At 45.0% G+C, this 19,898-nt stretch overlaps 1 protein-coding gene across 1 annotated transcript in view; it reads left to right on the forward strand.

Annotated features, from left to right (window-relative positions):
* The window catches only part of PHLPP1 (PH domain and leucine rich repeat protein phosphatase 1), a 142,002-nt gene extending 134,578 nt beyond the window's left edge, over positions 1-7,424 (forward strand). Inside the window, exons 15-17 of the mRNA XM_086468863.1 lie at positions 832-1,026; positions 3,210-3,438; positions 5,360-7,424. Of these exons, the coding sequence (XP_086324989.1) occupies positions 832-1,026; positions 3,210-3,438; positions 5,360-6,472 (1,537 nt within the window). The 3' untranslated portion in view covers positions 6,473-7,424. The remainder of the gene's footprint in view (positions 1-831; positions 1,027-3,209; positions 3,439-5,359) is intronic.
* The last annotated feature ends 12,474 nt before the right edge of the window (positions 7,425-19,898 follow it).

Genomic DNA, 19,898 nt, shown 5'->3' on the forward strand with positions numbered 1-19,898 from the left:
CACAAAGGCAGAGGCCATGCCATGACTCTGTATTTGTGTGCAGGGCCCCTGCCTGGCTCTCCACTTTGGTCTTTGTTAGGGAAGTTGCTAAGATACAAGTGTAACCGACACATTTTGTCTGCGCAAGGCTCCAGTACTTGCAAAAGATCTGAGTGTTTAAAAGCATTTTTCTCTTTGCAAAGCTTCTTTATCTTCAACCAAAGGATGTTTACCAAGCAAATCAGAGATACTGAAGGAAGAGGCAGAATGGCCAAAACTCTGAATATTCATAGTGTGCGGAGAGCTTCTGTGACTAAGGCAGCACTTGATAAATAATGTACCAAGAGTCTGCTAGTCTCTGTGTTGCTGGCAATGTGATGAATCTTTCTTTATTCCTTAAATACCTTTTTAGAAATCTTCTGCTACCTAGGTTTCTGTAGCAAGTGCCAGCAAGCCTTCACTTACTGTTAACTGATTTAGCACACTACTTGGTCATCACTGTGTTAAATCACAAGGATGGCTTTTGGAGGAGCGAGTACAGTTTAAACTGATGTTTCAGAGATGCTTTCCCTCATATTTCTACAAATAAGGGACTTGTTCACATGCTTGTTCATAGGAGGAAGAATCCTTACGGCTTGGCTTGAACTTCCAGTATAGGTCTCTCCACATCTTAGCACTATTGATGGGCCTGACTCTTCTTCACAGCTCAGAAGGCAGACCTGAAATGCTTGTGAACAGAGGTGGTTAAAACTAGCGCTCAGACCAGGCTGCATCTCTCTGGTCAGAATGACAAGATGGGAAACTAGTAGCGGGTGACAACCTTGATATTTTCCTGCTTTGTTTTTTCACTAGGCTGTGTGTGGCAGCACTTTCAGCCAATAACTTCTGCGACAACCGGGAGGCACTTTATGGTGTTTTTGATGGTGATCGCAATGTGGAAGTGCCGTATCTGCTGCAGTGCACAATGAGCGACATCTTAGCAGAAGAACTGCAGAAAACAAAAAACGAGGAGGAATACATGATCAACACCTTCATCGTTATGCAGAGGTGAGTCTTGGATCTGAAGCCTTTTTTACCTGTGTGTGCTCGCTGGGCAGTTTGTTCACTTTTGAGTCAGACACCTGCTCTTGTCTTGCTTCAACAAAATGCAAGCAGGGAAAAAAAGCCTTGGTATCTGGCTATGGTGTTTTCTTTTATTGCTAGTTTTGTGAATATTGCCTTCTGTTCCTTTCCGGTGTGGGGAGAAAAACCCTAACACCTCCCCGCCCAAACAAACAAACAAAAAACCACCTAAGTGGTGGGTAGAGGTTTACTTCTTTGTGGTATCTTCTTGAAGTCTTAAGGTTCACAATTGGCCGTAACCAAGTCAGTGGTATGAATCCCCTGATCATCTTTTAAACTTCCTTACTACTGCTGGCTGCAAAGCCTGGGCTGATGCTTTCTGTTTCTCTGTACTAATTCAGGTTATTTAGGCTACACGAATATTTAAAACATGTAGTCTGACTCCTTAGAAATGTCTGTCTCCTGACATCCCTTTGCGCTTTGGGAAAGACCGATCCAAAGAGATTATGATACAATAGCTGTGAGTTTAGTGGTAGCCCTATGTAGTGGTTTGGAAACCCGCGTGCGTGCTGTTCTTGACAGAAGAAATTGTGCCTGGGGAGATGCCGAGCGAAGGAGGAGTATGAAGGGAACTGAACAGAGGAGAACGAAGAGGTCAGGGAAACAAAGGAGAAAGCAAATAAGCAGCTTAGAGACCGAGGAAATGGATCAAGTTAAAAGTAGCGTTGCTTATTGTTCAGTTGCTGCACCTTTGGAAGGGAAAAGTACTGAAGTTCTGGTATCAGGAAAGACACAGAAGCAGTAGGCTGGTGTTGAACCTTGCAAACGGAGGAGAGAGAATGATTCTTTCCCATAATTGCTTATAACTGTGCCTCAGACTGGTAGCTGAGAAGGTGGTTGCCATATACTTAAAATATTCAAAAATAATAACAAATTTGAGTATCGAAAGTACTTATTAAGTGGGTTTGTTTACTACTAATGCAATCTCACAGGAATGTGGCAGCATTCCTACAAAAAGCTGCTGCTTTTTTTTGTTGGGTTTTTTTTTTCAGCTCAAGTAAAAATAAGCTAACCACTTCTCTGGAGAACCAGAATTAGTAGTCATTCCAGTTGTATTTAACCATTTCATTGAGGATTATTACAGATGATACGCAACACTCCTGAAGTATATTTTTAAAAAATAAAATAGAAAAGCACATTGAAGCTTGTTAGTTGTGCATTCTCTCCCCAGGATTTTGAATCAAAAGTTCTTGCCAGCTATAGATAGCCTTAATAAAAATTTTAGTAACCTCTCTAATTAGCTTTTGATTTACTTCAGTTCCTAATTACTATAGGAGAAGGCCCTGATAAACAAAATACTGGGAAGTATTGATCATTTTTGATGGTCTAGTACTGAAATGAATTTACATTCTAATGACAGGATTCTGAAAGCTTCAGTTTTACCCATAGATGTGTTTTTTTCCACTACAACTCCTGAGAAAACAGCAGGCTTAAATAGTTCTGAGAACCTATTTAACAGGTTAGTAACTGCCAGGATAAATGAAAAGAGTGCCTTCTTGCAGTGGAGTTAACAGCCACTGTGCTTTTTTCATCATCATTTGATAATTTGAGAGCATTATTCTGAAGACATCTCAAAACAGTGAACCTCTGCCTTCTGGTTTTGCTCAAAACCAGAGTTTTTGCAGTTAGAATTGTTATTTTTATAATAAAATATGTAGCTTCAGAAGCCAGAGAACTGGCCGGATTATATGAACTCCCTTTTTAAGCTCTACCTGTACTTATTTAATAGCCCTCAGTACTTTCCTAACCTCTGTTTCCTCTGTTTCCCCTCAATCTGACCTTTGAAACAAATGTCCTTAAGATGTAGAGGAAGAGACACAACTGTGTAACTCTTAAAAGTGCAAAGATGGGGGTTTTATTCTAAAATTGAGCAGATTTGAGTATCTGCATATGTGTGAATAACACACTGCCCGAGAGTGGCACGTGATTTCTCTGCAGTGCTGCCGTAGTGTCACAGTCTTCAGTGGAGACTTTTGTTTCTGTCCTAGTGATCCAATAGAGTCAATGCCCTGAGTGCTTGTGGTTGCAGAACAGCGGCTGTTTCTCCATAGTACCCATAACACTTGCTTTCCAATTAAAGAACAATCATTGTTTTGTTTAAATTCCAGGAAACTTGGAACAGCTGGACAAAAACTTGGAGGCTCTGCTGTCCTTTGCCATATAAAACATGATCCCATGGACCCTGGTGGATGCTTCACGCTAACCTCAGCAAACGTGGGGAAGTGCCAAACCATTCTCTGCCGGAATGGGAAACCTCTGCCTTTGTCCAGGTGTTACGTGATGAGTTGTGAAGAAGAGCTGAAGAGGATTAAGCAGCATAAGGCCATTATCACAGAGGTTAGAGAACAGTTAGGGACTGTTCCAACTTCCAACTTCCTTGGAGAGTGTTTGCCCAGTAATGCATGAAATCACATGTCGGTATCAGTACCCTCTAAGAGGTAGTGTTAATGGTATGCGTTCCTGAGTTGCACTTTTACTTTCAGGGTGATTCATGTCATGCAATCAAGTTGCTTTTCCATCCCATTGCTATGCTGGGTTTTGTTTAGCTTCAGAGAGTGAGCAACTGCGAGCACATTGCATTGAAACAGGAAAGCAGACTCCCTTCTGCTAATGGGGAGGGGAATTGTTGTGTTGGAGCAGTCGTGAAGAGCCCCTCCAATCGCAAAGGATGAGAGGGCAGAGCACTTGGAGCCATGCCATCCTTCTCCTTAGGAGACTCCTTGCTCCTGGCAGGTTGACTTTGCTGTCTGAGCCCCTATGTTCCCAGAGCTGCAGAGAGCACTTGCCCAAAAGGAAAAGCTATCCTGTGCTCAGCTGAACCATGAGAGATGAGAAAACTTACTTGTTCCCTTCTTACAAGTTTGAAGCCACCGCTGTCAGTTTTGCTTTGCCTTGTGTGACACATGCATAGAAATAGATAAATATTGAATCCTCCTAATGGCGGAGGAAAGGGCAGAAGACTCATTGCTGTAAGCCCATGAGCGGGGTGTGCGTGGGGGGGGTAGTGTGTGTGTGTGGAATAAGTTATGTGCCTGTTGATCTTGCCAGGGAAAGGTGTCGACTGGAATCTCAAACATGACAAGTTGGAAGAGAGTCACTCCAACGTAGTGTGCATCACCGAAGCACGCTCATTGTGCTGTTCCGTAAAGAAAAAGGGAAATTGCTGCGCTGAATCTTAAGATGACTCACTGATTTCATGCGTGTTGATGGCTTATCACTGCTGTCAGCCTTCTAATGGGGAAGTTAACAAGCCAAAGAGGGTTTTTTTTTCTCCTGAGTGGTTTTAAAAGGGAAGCTTTTTTTAGCCTTGGTTCCCTTTTCTGTGGTTATCTGCTCTTTAATAACCACTGCAGTCATCAGCTGGACAAAATGAGTGTAAATCCTCACCTTTGTTGTTCTTCTTGAACATGCAATTAGCAGGGTGCAGCTATACCCAGCAGGCTGACAGATAGCCAAGCTTGCTGTTTCAAACTCTTGCTCTGCTTATTCTGGCAGCTTGGATTCTAACCAGGACAGGATCCTGGGATTTGGACGTGCATGGTATTTACTTCTCAAATACATCCATTTTTGCTGAAGTTTTCCCTTCAGATATGACTACTCCTTCCCTTGGAAATGTCTTATCTAAGTGGAAACATAATAAGTAATTGGGGCATGTAAAACATTTCACTACAACTCAGCTGACTGAGAAATGCAGACTTGCTCTCTGCTGTATTTGACTTGCATGCTTCATTTAAAGTCTTTTTTTTTTTTTTAATGAACTTTTGTTTCCAAAATGATGAGCCAAGGTGAAACCTACAGTTGTTACAGCTGCAAGAGAGAAGTCATAACCGAATGACCTGCCCCTGTATCAAATGGAGCTGTGTGTAGCTTTGTCCTGTATAAAGCCAGATATCGTGGGTGGAGGAGGGATAAGTCTGACTCACTGGTAAAACATTAGTCCAGTTGGCTCTCGCAGCTGCAGGAGCAGAATAGATGGCTCTTTGTTGCAGACTGCTGCTTTGTTGGCCTGTGCATAGGTGATGCTCATGACAAATCAGTAGGGTGTAGGAGGCGTAGCACAGGATTGCAAACAGCCATTGCGGTACTCTGATCCCAGCTCTGTCACCTCCTTGCAAGTCACTTCGCTTTTCGTCTTCTTGTCCGTAAATGGCAATGTTGGGGGTACTGCAGCAATAGCTACCAGTAAAATGCAAGGAGATGCAAGTGCTGTCTATCCTTGTCTGCTTTGTTTCCCATTTCCTGTCCTTTCTAATTTCAGGATGGCAAAGTGAATGGTGTGACGGATTCAACCAGAATCTTGGGGTACACCTTTCTTCACCCGAGTGTTGTGCCGCGTCCTCACGTCCAGTCCATCACCTTAACTCCGCAAGATGAGTTCTTCGTTCTGGGAAGCAAGGGCCTGTGGGACAGCCTCTCGATGGATGAAGCAGTGGAGGCCGTCAGAAATGTGCCTGATGCGCTGGCAGCCGCTAAGAAGCTTTGCACTTTGGCCCAGAGTTACGGCTGCAACGACAGTATCAGTGCTGTCGTGGTTCAGCTCAACGTGACAGAGGACAGCTTCTGCTGCTGTGAACTTAATGGGGTCCCACCCCCCAGCCCAGGCATTTTCCCCCAGTCTGTCAATGTGGTCATCAAGGATAGGCCAACAGATGCGCTTGGGATGCCATCTTCGAGCAGCGGCATGGCTTCAGAGATCAGCAGCGAGATCTCCACCTCCGAAATGAGCAGTGAGGTGGGGTCCACAGCCTCTGACGAGCCTCCCCAGGTCGCCATGAACGAGAACAGCCCGGCCTACCCAGGGGAGCAGCGCTGCATGCTACACCCCGTCTGCCTGTCGAATTCTTTCCAGCGGCAGCTCTCCAGCGCCACCTTCTCCAGCGCCTTCTCCGACAACGGTCTTGACAGCGACGATGAGGAGCCAATTGAGGGGGTGTTCACCAACGGCAGCCGTGTGGAAGTGGAGGTGGACATCCACTGCAGCCGAGCAAAGGACAAGCAGCTTCTCCAAGTGCCGGTGGAAGCCAGCGACGAAGGTATCGTCATCAGTGCCAATGAAGATGAGCCCGGCCTCCCCAGGAAAGCTGAGTATTCTGCCACAGGCACAATAGGGCGCCGGCGGGGCAATGGTTCTGTGGCGCCCCAAGAGAGGAGTCATAACTTAATAGAAGTTGCAACGGATGCGCCGCTCAGAAAAACAGGGGGCTACTTCGCTGCTCCAGCACAACCCGATCCCGATGACCAGTTCATCATCCCACCAGAGCTTGAAGAAGAAGTCAAGGAGATTATGAAGCAGCACCAGGAACAACAACAGCAGCAGCAGCGGCAGTATCCGATGGACCACCTGGCAGACTATTACGATACACCACTATGACCCACTCTATTTACTGCTCAGAAATAAACTAACAAACAAGGAGACTTGAGTGCAGGACCCAGTGGGCTTGCATTACAGCAGGGGTTTTCCTTATCCTTTTCCTTATCCTTTATATACTTCCTTTTCCTTATCCTGTCACTACAGATAACTGCAGCTTTTCAGTTTGTTAGGTTTAATATTCATTGACTTTCTTCTAGAGACGCTTGACCAGTAAAGTTTAAAGTAGTTAACCTTCCCTTAACATATCAAGTGTAAAAACAAAACAAAAAAACCCCAACAAAAAATAATAAAAAGGTTTAATATATTGCTGAGAAACAGATGATGATGTAATATTTTTTAAAATGGCTTGTTTGTTTTGTTTGAAAAGCAGGGCAGTAGCCAGTGCTAAATGATTTAAGTAATATTGTAATACTGTATTTCTTTGAGAGAAAAGGCTTTTTTTGGTCTTGAAAATGATAGACATTTGTAGCATATGGAGACTAACTCCTAGGAGTTGCATTACTCTTTCAGGTGACTTAAGTCACTGAGATTCACTAATTTTCTCTGAGAGAACAGTTGATTGGGAAATTCCTGTAAATAGCTCAGTGTTGTATAGTGATGCTTACATGTTTTGTAGCCTTGGCATTAAGGACACAACCTGAAAAACTGACCTTTTTTCTTAAGCAACTCTTCGGGCCACGGTCATTGAGCATAACGGACTGAGCGGCTGTGTACAAGTTAGCTAGAGCTGAGGTGGTGTAGACCATTTAAAGAAACCCACTTTTTCCTCTGGTCTCTTTCTTTCCTTACTTTTACAGACACGTTTTGTGTTCCTTACTGCTGCCACAACCAGCATGATTGTATAGAGCTCATTTGCTGTAGAACATTTACATACCGAGAGTTATATTAAAGCCGAATGCACAACTGAACATGTCATAATTTTTGTTATAATAAATATGAAATTTACACCTGATGTCTGCTTTTATGTCTGAATTGCTGAGCAGCAGGTTTCAAACAGTAGCTTGCTGTGGTTCATCATCTTGCTGCTCAGTTTAAACCGAGAACTGTTGAAACTTTTTCGGCTCGATCAGATTTTTACCCTAATTGCAGAAACTCATGTGTACTTTTAGAATTTAAAGGCTGTGCAAAATGGCCTTTAAAAGACACAGAACAACTCTCCGAGGAATTGACCTGTTTCTTTTTTTCTTTCTCTGTACTAATTCAGCACTATTGATTTGCCCTTTGCCACAGTATTGACAATGCCAGAAGACTGAAGAGGAGCGGTGCTCTGGCTCTATCCCGCTGGGACCAAGTAACTGAAAATAGAAATGATGAAGGGGTAATGTGGGCTAAGAAAAGGGAGAAAGAAAACGTTGGGTAACAAGAGGGAGAATGTAAGGAGAAGGTGGAAAAGTGAACTCAAAGCTACCTACGTAAACTCAGATTTGCTCAACTGTGTTGAATGGAGAGGAGTTCAATGGAAGTTTGACTTCAGTAGCGAGAGCGCATTTTTTGTGATTCTTGTGGGAAAGGAGCAACACCTTTTTCAATACTGTCTCCAACCAACTGCTCCATTTTACTTGTCACTCTTCAAAAAGCTGAGTTAGTGTGTGGTCATGACAGTGTCTTGCTCCTGCTTGACATTTGGTCTGTATTTTGGGAGAGGACTGTGGTAACAGGCTGTTGTCCTTACTCTGTTCTAGGGTGAAATAGCCAGATTAGGACAGGATTGCTGTTGACAGGGGATTTTGAGTTTCTTTTCCTTAAATGATAACAATAACAGCAGAGGAGCAAACCTGAAAATACCTGGTTTGGTAAACGTTTATAGCACTGTCTACTGTAGATCTAGAATATTATACTTTATTGTAATTTGAGCTTCAAAATATCTCTTTCTTAAAGAAAACTCATTAAATAATGTATTTAAACAAAAAGAAGATATGGTTTATTTTGGCTAGTATTATTATTATGGCTAGTAACTCTCAGGTCTTCTTTGATAAGCCATTTGTGTATTTCGAAATTTGTTGAATGAGTCATTTTCCTTTGTGTCCTTGGAAAGTGTTGTCTTTTATTTTTCCTTGTGTTCAGGTGTTGCTTGAGGCTAAAGATGATAAATAGCAAGGACACTATCATGGCCTGGGCAAGTGGTTACAAGTTTAGGGTTTCCTGAGCAAACTGGAAAATTCTTTGTACCATAAAAAACCCCTGGCAATTCTTTTCTGCGTAGCACTTGCTGCTACTGGAGGAGTAATCTTGCTGCTGTCGTCAGAGGTCTCGGTTCACGATAAGGTGCCTCTGGTATGCTGTACATGTGGTGCTCTGGCGGGAGGAGCAGAGGTCACAGTAGGGGTGGAAGGGGAGCCATTTCATGTGAGCTAAACTTTGGCCCAGCACTGAGAACTGACACTTCCCTGTTGCTCCCGCTTCTCATGTGAACAGGAGTATATGCACGCAGGCTTCATAAAGACTTTCCCTTCCCTTCGTTTGAAGGACAATCCCCCAGAACTTGCCAGCCCCTGTGATGCTGGCAGGCAACCATGCCATTTCTGTCCTTATGCCCTTACCTTGAAGCATAGATGGTCAAAACTGGCAGCCCACCGAAGCCTGCACACAGCACCTTCCGTAAAGTTAACGATGGCATTCTGGCATCAGGGCTCACGTAGCATCAGAGTGACAGGATTTTGGCTGAGGGAGCTGTACCTTTGGACTTCTGGTCTGCCTGAAGAAGATGTTTGTGATAGTAGCATAAAGTCATAATGTGAAGGACTGATGGATTCACAGGGGCGACTTCATCCCTCTACTGGGCTTTCTGTAACGTGCTGAACTAGATCAGCAGGTTGGATGGCTGGGAGCATCTTTGGAAAGTTTTAGCATTTATTTTAAACAAGGGCAAAGGGTTTTTTTTCCTGACTTTAAACTGGGACTTGGAAAACATGGTACAGTTTTTGCAACCCATGACTTTTCTGGACATCGCTGTCCTCTTTCACAAAAGGGTAAGTTAGTATGCTCTTCTCTCATGAGGACTGAAGCTGTTGATTTCATCTAGGTGCTTTACTGTCATACATGATTTTATGGTTACGTGCATGGTATATTTTCATAGAATCACACAATGGTTTGGGTTGGAAGGGACCTCAAAAACCATCCAGTTCCAACCCCCCAGCCATGGGCAGGGACACCTTCCACCAGACCAGGTTGCTCCAAGCCCCATCCAGCCTGGCCTTGAACACTGCCAGGGAAGGGGCAGCCACAGCTGCTCTGGGCAACCTGTGCCAGGGCCTCACCACCCTCACAGTGAAGAATTTCTTCCTACCAGTTAATCTCAATCTCCCCTCTTTCAGTTTGAAACCGTTACCCCTCATCTTATCACTGCCACCCTCCCTGATCAAGAGTCCCCAGCCTTCTTGTAGGACCCTGTCAGGTACTGGAAGGCTGCTGGAAGGTCTCCCTGGAGCCTTCTCCTCTCCAGGCTGAACAACCCCAACTCTCTCAGCCTGTCTTCACAGGGGAAGTGCTCCAGCCCCCTGATCATCACCCCCCAGATCCACTCAAGCAGGTCCTTGTCCTTCTTGTGCTGGGGGCCCTGGAGCCGGACACAGTACTGTAGGTGGGGTCTCACAGAGATGAGGGGGAGAATCGCCTCCCTGTACCTACTGGCCATGCTGCTTCTGATGCAGCCCAGGATGCAATTTGGTTTCTGGGCTGTGAGCACACATTTCCAGCTCACATCCAGTCTCTCATCCACCAGCACCCCCAAGTTCTTCTCTGCTGGGCTGCTCTCAATCCACTCATTGCCCAGCCTGTATTTGTACTTGGGATTGCCCTGACCCAGATGCAGGACCTTGCACTTGGCCTGTTGAATTTAATGAGGTTTGCACAGGCCCACCTCTCTGGCCTGTCAAGGTCCCTCTGGATGGCCTCCCTTTCCTCCAGCGTGTCGACCTCACCACGCAGCTTGGTGTCGTCACCAAACTTGCTGAGGGTGCACTCAATCCCACTGTCCATGTCACCAACAATTTTACACAATTTTGACCTACTGGGAATTATCCGACTTGAACAGAGAAGTGGATTTGTTTGCAGAACTTGGCAGCTGTAGCAGGGGCAAAGGTTGGGGGCTAAAAAGAAAGGAAAGCTTTCAACTGAGGGAAGTGTATAGCCATATTACCTTTATAATCAAAACTTTTGTGTCCTTTGAAACTTGCTGATAGCTGTATCTGAGACAAGCAGAAATGCATGAACAGGAGGAGGTAGATGGCTGGTGGCAGAGAAATTAACATATTTACATTATTTCCTGGAAGATAGCTTTAAAAAGGAAGCTGTGATGGTATTGAGAAGTAACTGAGTTGCTTGTGTGCTTGTCTATGCGAGCCTTTTTGTGGCATGAAAGCTTTTTTCTTGCTTTCTGCCATAGTGTTCTAACATAATGTTTTGTTGTGCGTGAATAACCTGTTGGCGTTCTACTTGCGCATTTGGTGCATAGCACCACCATCATCTTGTGACGTGGTGGCGTTGCCTTCCTCTGGCTTATACCCTTGGGGTGCACCAACAGTGTCCACGTCTCCCTCACTGCTAGAGAATGTGCTGCTACTGCAGTGCCCTGTGTGTTACCCTTTAAGTAGGCTCTTCGTAGTCATCTTAGCTTGATCACTACCCATCATGCTTACAACTTGTACGCGTAGTTTTCTAGCAAACTAGTATTTATTTTTTTTAGTATAACCTTGCTACTTTGGAAGCACGTCCATGTGGGGGTGGGTGTTGATGAAGTGTCACACACAGCTTTGGTGGTAATTTCTGCATCTCTGCCCTAGTCATGGATGATGTCTTTTGCGTTCAACATTGCAGGTCTGGGCTTGAAAATGTTCACTGAGGTGGGTTGGTTGGGATAACCTAGTGAACAGTTTACCGATCTGGGTAAGTGCAGAAGGGCTTGGATTGATTCAAGCAGAGCAGTAGGATTCAAAGGAGTAAACGGAACAGTAACTTTAGCCTGCCCAGCCTGATCTCCCTGGGCACTGCCTGCTGTCAATGAGATGAGCTTTTCTAAGAGGACAAGGCACTCAAGTCTTAAGCTGAGCAGTTCTCAGCAGTGCTGTGGGATCAGGTCCCTCAGAGCTTTGGCTGCAGGGGAGCGTGGCCAGAAGTTGGTAAAAATACCTCTTGGGCTCAGCTGGAACCAGGACGTCTTCGTGTCGGTTAGATGACTCTACATTTACTGTTTTCTGTTAACCTGCTTTACTGTCCTGCTTTGTTAATTCAATTGACTTGTTTCAGGGCCAACTTACTGTGCTGTTGTTGGATTAATTGATTTGTTTCATACCAATTTAATTGTCGCCTGCACTGCTTGCAATGAGGATTTCATGGAGTGCTGCATGAACCAATCTGTTCCTCTTGATTGCCTGTGTTTTGGTGAGGGCTACGCTGTGTCCTATGCAGATGGTGTAAGTGTTCGAATGCCCGGTGTAACAAGGGTAGGAAAGATGAAAGTTAACATTCATTTGCTGCCTGAGAACAAGTAAAACCCTTTGCAGCCATTTCAATCAAAAGGTGGGGGTGGAAAAACCCCAAGTATTTCATAGATTAACAGCAGCCCCAGGGCAGAATCAGTATTCACCTAGAACATGAGTGGGGGGAAAAAAGTTCCTTGTTTGCTCCAAGTCCTTTGATTGCTCCCTACTTTTCCCTAGACTTTTTTGTTTATGTTTTCATTCCTGTTGAGTTCAACAGTTCATCCTTTAGATCATCCTTTCTCAGGATGACAAGATGGGATTCACCTGTGGTTGACTTGGATACCTTATCCTACCTTTTATCTCCTGCAGTGAGCTAAGCTTGTCCTCTAGGTTATGGCAGAGGCAGGATCTGAACAGGGCAGACACTATCTCATATTTTTCTATATTTTCTTAATATTGTAAACTGAAGGGAGACAATCTGCAAGAGCTTGTCAGGAGCATGATGGCACTGTGGTGTTGAGGAAGCTGTCGTATAATAACTGCAGCATGACAAGAGACCTGGGACAGGCAGGGCTGGCCTGCTGCCCCTCAGGGAGGCCCAGGAGTAGATGAGCCCCTGAGGCTTTCTACTGGAAAACCAGGGAGCCTGGTCTCCACCCGGAGGCCGTTTCCCGCACCTCAGGCTGCACGGAGAGGACAGAGTTGGTTCCAAGGTTAGGAAGTTGTGCCTGCTGGTGGATGAGGTTTAGCTGGCCCTTACTGCCCCATTCCCCAGGGTCTCAATTCTAGTGTCCTGTTGCTTGTCTCAGCCCCCGATCACTCTTTCATGTTTTCATCTGAGCTTGTTATTCTGTGTCACTCATCAAAACTTAAGCAAACAACCAAAAAAGGGATTTTTTTACCAGTGGTTCTGTGGAAGTGCCTTTGGAGGCCTGTGTTTAGGGTATGTAGGTGACTTAGGGGTCACAGGGGCCAGCAGTGGCCAGGGATGGGGCTATGGAGGCCTTCAGAGGCCTTAGGGAGCCCCCAGTGTCAGCTGGGCTGCAGCCCTGCAATGGGAGCCTGGGCACTAGACAATGCTCTGAGCGCAGCAGGCTCTTCTCTCCCTTGTCAGATTAAGCACAGCTGCACCAAAAGAAAAACGTGTATTTTAACAGTAAAGTTGTCAGTATTGACTCACAGAACAGACGGAATTGTTTTGCTAATTGAATGTATATGGTGAATGCTTTAAAGAAAATTGGGATGCAGAATGATAAAGGAAGGCTGGTGTAGCAGAAGTATGTGACTCGGTGACTTGTGAACAAGATGTTTTTTCATTGTAATCCCTCGTAAGGAGAGAGACGCCAGCATTTTGTAAAAAAAAAAAAAAAAAAAAAAAAAAAAGTCTAAAAAAGTCTTTAAAAACATCTTGTAGTAGGTGCACTTGCAGTTAGTACTTATCTTGGTCCTGAAAAACAGAATATATAAGTAGCATTACAGAATATAGAGTAACCTATTGTGCAAAGAATAGTGCATACAATATATGGTGAGGTACTCTGCTCAAACATATTTAAATTTGGGTGGTAAGGGAGAGCAACAACTGCTGTGTCTTTCTGAAGCAGCCAAAGCTGTCCTGAAAGCAGCAAAGCTGCCCGAAAGCAAGCTTTGTGAGCCCTAGTGACAAGTCAGCTGTGGTAGGGTCATTTGACAAGGGGTAAAGAGATTATGTCATTCTCTTATTTCTGTTGGGCAAAATTTGACCACAGGGCTATTCAGAGCCACCTCAGGTACCAGCAGAGTCTTTCCCTGGCATTCTTGGAGTGCCTTGAAGTGACGAATTAGATGAGAACATGGGAAAACGTGTCCACAGTCCACCCCGGCCCCTCTTCAGAAACAGGGGCGTGTGGGGATGGGATCCGTAGCAAGTGACCTTCCCCTCTCCTAGTGATCTGCGGCTTGCACTTGTTTGAAGCAGAAGCAATCTCCTTGTGAAGAAGATAAGAAATGGCTTATCGGGACTGCTGGGTTTTTTCCGATTAGGAACTGAGCTTTTGTATTTGGGGTAGAAAAAGGCCTATTGCGGCTGTTAACTGAAAACTGCAAGGGCTCCCCCTCGTGTTACCAGGACAGGACCAGAATTGCTGCATCTTCATCCTTGGAGGGTGCCAGTGAAACGAGCACATCTTCTGCCCTCGTGTACACCATCGTGTGAAATCATGCAGGAGCACAAGTGATGGAGAAGCCTTTCTTCAGCCGAACAAAGGGCAGCAAAGCTAACCTGGCAGGTAGCTGCTTCGTACAGGCCACGGGCTCTGGTGCGCACTGAAGTCATAGAAGCGATTGCTGCAAGTCTCAATGTGAATCGAGGGCTGAGGGAGCCAGGGAAGCTAGGCCTGCTACTGCTCAGTGGAGCATCTGCAGTGCTGCCAGGTAAGAAGATGGTCTTGTCGAGCTCTCAACAGCAATGAGATCTTGATCAGAGCGTGCCTTATTTATTTGGACCAATAAATTGCCTAATTTTCACCATCAGAGCTGATTCACAACAACTTAAAAATCTGAATCTCCTTTAAGTTGCTCAGGGAGACAGGGCCATCTTGTGGGGGAGTTATTTTTGCAATCTGCAGGAAGGAAAACACCCTTTTTACTGTTTGCGCCTCGCCCCCCCGCCCCCCCCCTCCCCCCCCCCCCGTGACTAGGAATGCTAGCTAACCTTCATTTAGTCTTAAACTAAGTCTTAAACTCATTAATTTTCTGTCACCAGCTCTTTCAGTGTCCGATGGCTTCCATTGCTCTGTGCTGAGAATCCTGCCCTAAAATACTGAATATTTGGAAGTCACTGTGGTGGGTCCTTCACGCTTGCAGATACAGGCTGCTGTGGTGTGGATGTGCAGGTGAGCGTACAAAGCTATGCTTAAATCTATAAACCTGTGTATGGTGGGAAGCCTATGAGTAATGTATATGCACTTCACATAGTGTCTTCATAGCTGATGAAGTTCCAATTTTCACTAAACAGCTGGGCAAATCCAAGCTTCCTTTTTTTTCTCCTGCACTTCCATTTTCCATATTTATCTTGGAAGTCAGTACAAGATGGCAAAAATTCAAGGTTTTCATATACCTGTAAATGCCTAAATACCTCTGTTACACAGTTTCTCCTGTAGTATTGAAAGTAATATATCCAAACCATAACTGAATTTTCAAAAGCCTGTTTAAAACATACGGTCCTTACCTATGTGCATCTGTCTCGTGATGAAATCCTACACCCTGCAAAACTAATTACCATGCACTATGAGACACTGCTAAGGCATAATAAAGAATACCATAAAGTTTGTAAGGTGTAATCATTTCTAGAAAGATACATAAATGCTAGAAAATAGAAGAAATTGTCTCAACAGTTTGAGGTAGCAAACACTCAGGAAAGAACAGCATGTGAGGATGAGAGATCACAAGTGAAGCAGGAGTGATTTGTGCAGATTCTTACACACATCGCTTTAGCCTCACCCAACAATGATGCGAGAGACCCAAAGGCAAGACCACCTCTACCTAGAAAGTGGCAAAGCGGGCAAAGCATGCATGTTTTCCCATGCTTGAGCTCTTCAATGTGGCCCAAGAGTTTTGGGAAGTGCGGTAGCAGGTGCAGGAACGTGTGCGAACGGCATCGCTGGAAATCAATAGACGTACTTGTGGTAATGACGGACATACTGTGACTTGCTCGTTTTGCACTGTCACACGCCAAAACCAATTACATCCAATGCCCTGACAACCCATGGCCCTTGCAAGGAGTCTCATGTTTTATTTCTGACGGGTGATGGTGAGCATCTGTGACAGTTTTTATGCTGTGCTGGTATTAAGCTGCTGCAGTACACTGAGCACCACCTTTTCTTGGAGATGGATGTTGTGAGAGAGATGAGTTAATGACGAATGTCAAGGCTGTCATAAACAACACGGTCATAGTCCCCTTCAATAACTTACCTGAGTCTTGAAAAAGAGACCGAGACACACAAGTTCTGCAAATGTAACTGAGAGTTACCGAAGGTCTGTAATGTACCTGTAGCCTTACTTAACTTACAATGACTGTAAGTTGTGGTGGAAAATGACCAGAAGAGTAATGAAGATAAATCTGCACTGGGATTAAAATACACAGATTATGAAAGAACAATTTCCATTCAGACTGTTCTTTGGTACTTTAATCCCTGCATGTATTCTCATCGCTTAAAGTAGTTTCTCATGGAAACTGAGATCCCAGCTTTTCTTACCACTAAGCCTTGGATTCAGTTTCTATTGTTGCACAACTGGTCCCTAGTTGTTCTCTACATTGGGTACATGCAAACATTTCTGAAGGACTAATGGAAAAAGCTTAAATTGTGATAAAATTCAATATATTCTAGGAATGTTTTCCTAAACTGATTAAGAAAATAAGAAAACTTGTTTGTGCTTACCTGAAAATTTCCTTTCTGCAGATAGGTACAAAGGTCTCTTCTCCTTACAGCTGATCAGCAGCAGGAGGGCAATGCCCTAACACATCCAGATCTTCCAGCAGTGCCGGATCTACAGTTCCAGATACCTGAATTATTTGGTAAGTGTAGAGGTATGTTAAGCCTACTTGGAAGCCTTTCTGGCTTCTCCCCCCACGATTTTTCCTTTTACATTGAAACAAGACATCTGTGTCTTTGGATGCTGATTTTCTGTTGTGGACAAGATTTCCCTCAAACTGAATTACTTTTATGAACTATTATTTGAACAAAGGAGACATGCATGAAAATGGTTGCTCAAAGGTACACAAGTCAGCATGACAAAATTTTCATGGCAGTTTACTCAGCAGTGGGAGACAGAATCAGGGGGAGTGGAGTTTTTCTTTTCTTTTCTTTTCTTTTTTAATACAATAATCGTAAATATTTTATGGCCTTTGTTTCCCTCTCCAGATGGAGATACATTTTTCAAAGAGAGATTGTTTTTCTGCAAGTCTCTTTGTGCATAGTTAATGGCTGGGGAGCTCAGCCAGAGGCTTTGCTCTTAGACTAAAGCTGTTTGCTCCCATGTTGGAGATGTGCAAATTGATGGTTTAAATCCAAAGGGGGCTGGCTGAGGGTCTCGCGGGTAACCCTGAGATAAATGAGCTCCTCAGCTTACCCCAGCACCTTGCACCAGTGACCCATCGTCTGCAGCGGGGCTTTCCTCCTGTCAGGCAGTTCCAGTTCACCCTGCAAACTGCATCCGTCTGGTGGCCATTTTATTCCTCCTTTTGAAGTTTCAGAATAGGCTTGGCATGCCAGGTTTCCTGCTGCATCAGTGATGGGGCCCCTGAGGCTTTTAGGTTGAGAGAGGTCATACTGTCTACCCAAAAGACAAGCTCTCAGGGGAGCACAGATTTGACCTTTGCTATCACTGTTTCCCTCGCAGGAGGTGATAAGCCAATGGAGGTCACAGTGGGCAAGCTGGGTAGACCCTGAGGATCCCTCTCGCCAAAGAGGGACGGAGGGTGATGATTGCGTGCAGTCCTGTGGCTGCAGGTGAAACTGGCCTGCGAGGGGCTGCTTCGAAGAAGCAGATGAGTTTATTACTGCTGACCCTGCAGGTTGCACACAGGTGGTGCATGCATGCACAGGGTGGGCAGCAGGGAGAGGCTACAAGAGGTGGCAGGGCTGACAGGAGCCATTTGCCCTGCCTTTGTTTACCGGTCCAAATGCGGATTATTGTCCCATACTAACTGGCAGTCTCTGCACAGAGGTAATGGTGGGGCACAGCCATCTGCAGCAGAAGGTGGGAAGGCTAATCTGCCCAGGAGGGTAGGACCACCTGCAGAGGCAGCTGGGGATGACAGCCTGTTGCAGCCTTAGTCGTATGTTTGTGCCAGAAAATCTCTGCTTTTGTATTACACCTTCCCAGCTTGCACAGTAAAGATTTTCAAGTCAGCTACAAGATACCACACATGGTCTTGTTATAGTTGGGAAGCAGGGTTGTGTGGATTGCTCTCATGGTATATGGCTCACCCGTCATCCCGAGGGAAAGGAAATCTTCCCTGCCCCCTAGTCCTCTGATGAGTATTTCTGGGATTTTCCCCTCTCCTTTCCTACACTTCTCTCCATGAAGGTGAGTGGAAGAAATAGCAATGATGTTGATTTCATTATTATTTCCTAGTGATCTTTCTTCATGGTGGCAGGGAAGGAAACAAATTTGAGGCACAAAGCTTTTGAGAAGCTGGCAATCACTGGGCCTTGGCTTTCTTTGTGATCTCTCTGCTTGCAGCGCTTCAGGACCTCAGCAAGGTTGCAGATTACATCAAGCTAAGTGGTGCAGTTGGTATGCTTGAGAGAACGGATGCCATCCAGAGGGAACTGTCAGGGTCTCAACACATGAGAATGAAGGGCCAATGTGAACCTCGCAAAGCTCCAACAAGGCCAAGTGCAAAGTCCTGCACCTGGGTCGCAGCAATCACCAGTACCAGTACAGACTAGGTGATGAAAGCATTGAGAGCAGCCCTGTGGAGAAGGACTTGGGGGTGTTGGTGGATGAAAAAATTAATATGAGCCAGCACGGTGTACTTGCAGCCCAGAAAGCCAATTGTGTCCTGGGCTGCATCAAGAGAAGTGTGATGAGCCAGCCGAGGGAGGTGATTCTCCCCCTGTACTCTGCTCTGGTGAGACCCCACCTGCAGTGCTGTGTTCAGCTCTGGGGCCCCCAGCATAAAAAAGACATGGACTCAAGCGGGTCCAGAGAAGGGCCACGAAGACGTTCAGGGGGCTGGAGCACCTCCCCTGTGAGGACAGGCTGAGAGAGTTGGGGTTGTTCAGCCCGGAGAAGAGAAGGTTCTGGTGAGACCTTATAGCAGCCTTCCAGTACCTAAAGGGGGCTGATAAGAAATATAGAGAGAGACTTTTTGCCAGAACCTGTAGTGACAGCACAAAGGGTAATGGTTTTAAACTAAAAGAGGGGAGATTTCAATTAGATATAAGGAATAAACACAAGGCTGCAGAAGTTAGAAACTCAAGGGGATGGCAAGTGCAGGGAGGCAGCTGGGCGAGGAGCTGAGAGAACACGACTGGGACTGACCAGATACTCAGGGCAGCGAGCGGGTCCCAGGAGTCTCCAACAAAGCACCTGTAACTAGCAGCTATTTTTTGACTCTCCCTGTAAAATGCCTAACATTTCTTCTGTTAACAGGAAACAGACCCAAAATGGATTGACTGTGAAGAACCTAAGTGTCCAAGGGAGGAACACTACAGCAATAATCCACAGGGAAACTGTGCATCTTTTTCTAGAGACTGAATTACCTTGCAACAAATAAGGCCCTTGCTACACACACACAAGGAAAAGAGAGAGAATCAATGCTCACAGAGGATGGTAGCTATTGCACAGTGATGGCAGGCAAGCGTTCAAAAATGAATGGGGCAGAGTAAGAAGCCCTGAGATTAAAATTCATATTGCACATGTATTTAAGGACTCAGATTTATACATTCTTATCTGCAGCCTTTTCTAATCTTTTCAGTGTGTCACTTCAAGGTGCTGCTTTTTGTTGTTCGTATAAGTTAGTAACAGTGTATCATCATGTAATTAAGCCTCTGTTCAAAATGTACAAGAAGTACAGGTAGCACAGGCAGAAATGCCTAACAAGTGGTTAGCTGCGGCTTTAGCTGCATGACAGACATCCCTGTAACAGACTTTCCAGCCGATTACAGCATACCAGTGAAGGTCTGGCTTTGGGCAAAGAGCTAGAAATCGAAGTCTTAATTTCATTACTCTGTCACTACTGTGAGTCGCGGCAAGCTTGGAAAAACTTTTCACTCCTGTCTCTTCATAAGCATAATAATGCCATGAAAATTCTTTATGTTCAAAGTGTTAGAGATATTTAACGTATTATATAAATGATAAATACTTATTGTAAAGGCTCATGTAAAGGTCTCTTTATTAAGCTGACAGCTGACCGATGTGCTGCCTCTCAGGTTCTGATCTGCAGTCAGTGAGACAGGGAAAACATAGTAGAGAACTGGAGGAGGACCCAAAGGCTGCCTTTGAAATTGCAGCTAATTCCT

The sequence above is a fragment of the Leptosomus discolor genome, chromosome 8, assembly GCF_034619465.1.
Source record: "Leptosomus discolor isolate bLepDis1 chromosome 8, bLepDis1.hap2, whole genome shotgun sequence".
NCBI classification, from domain to species: Eukaryota; Metazoa; Chordata; class Aves; order Leptosomiformes; family Leptosomidae; genus Leptosomus; species Leptosomus discolor.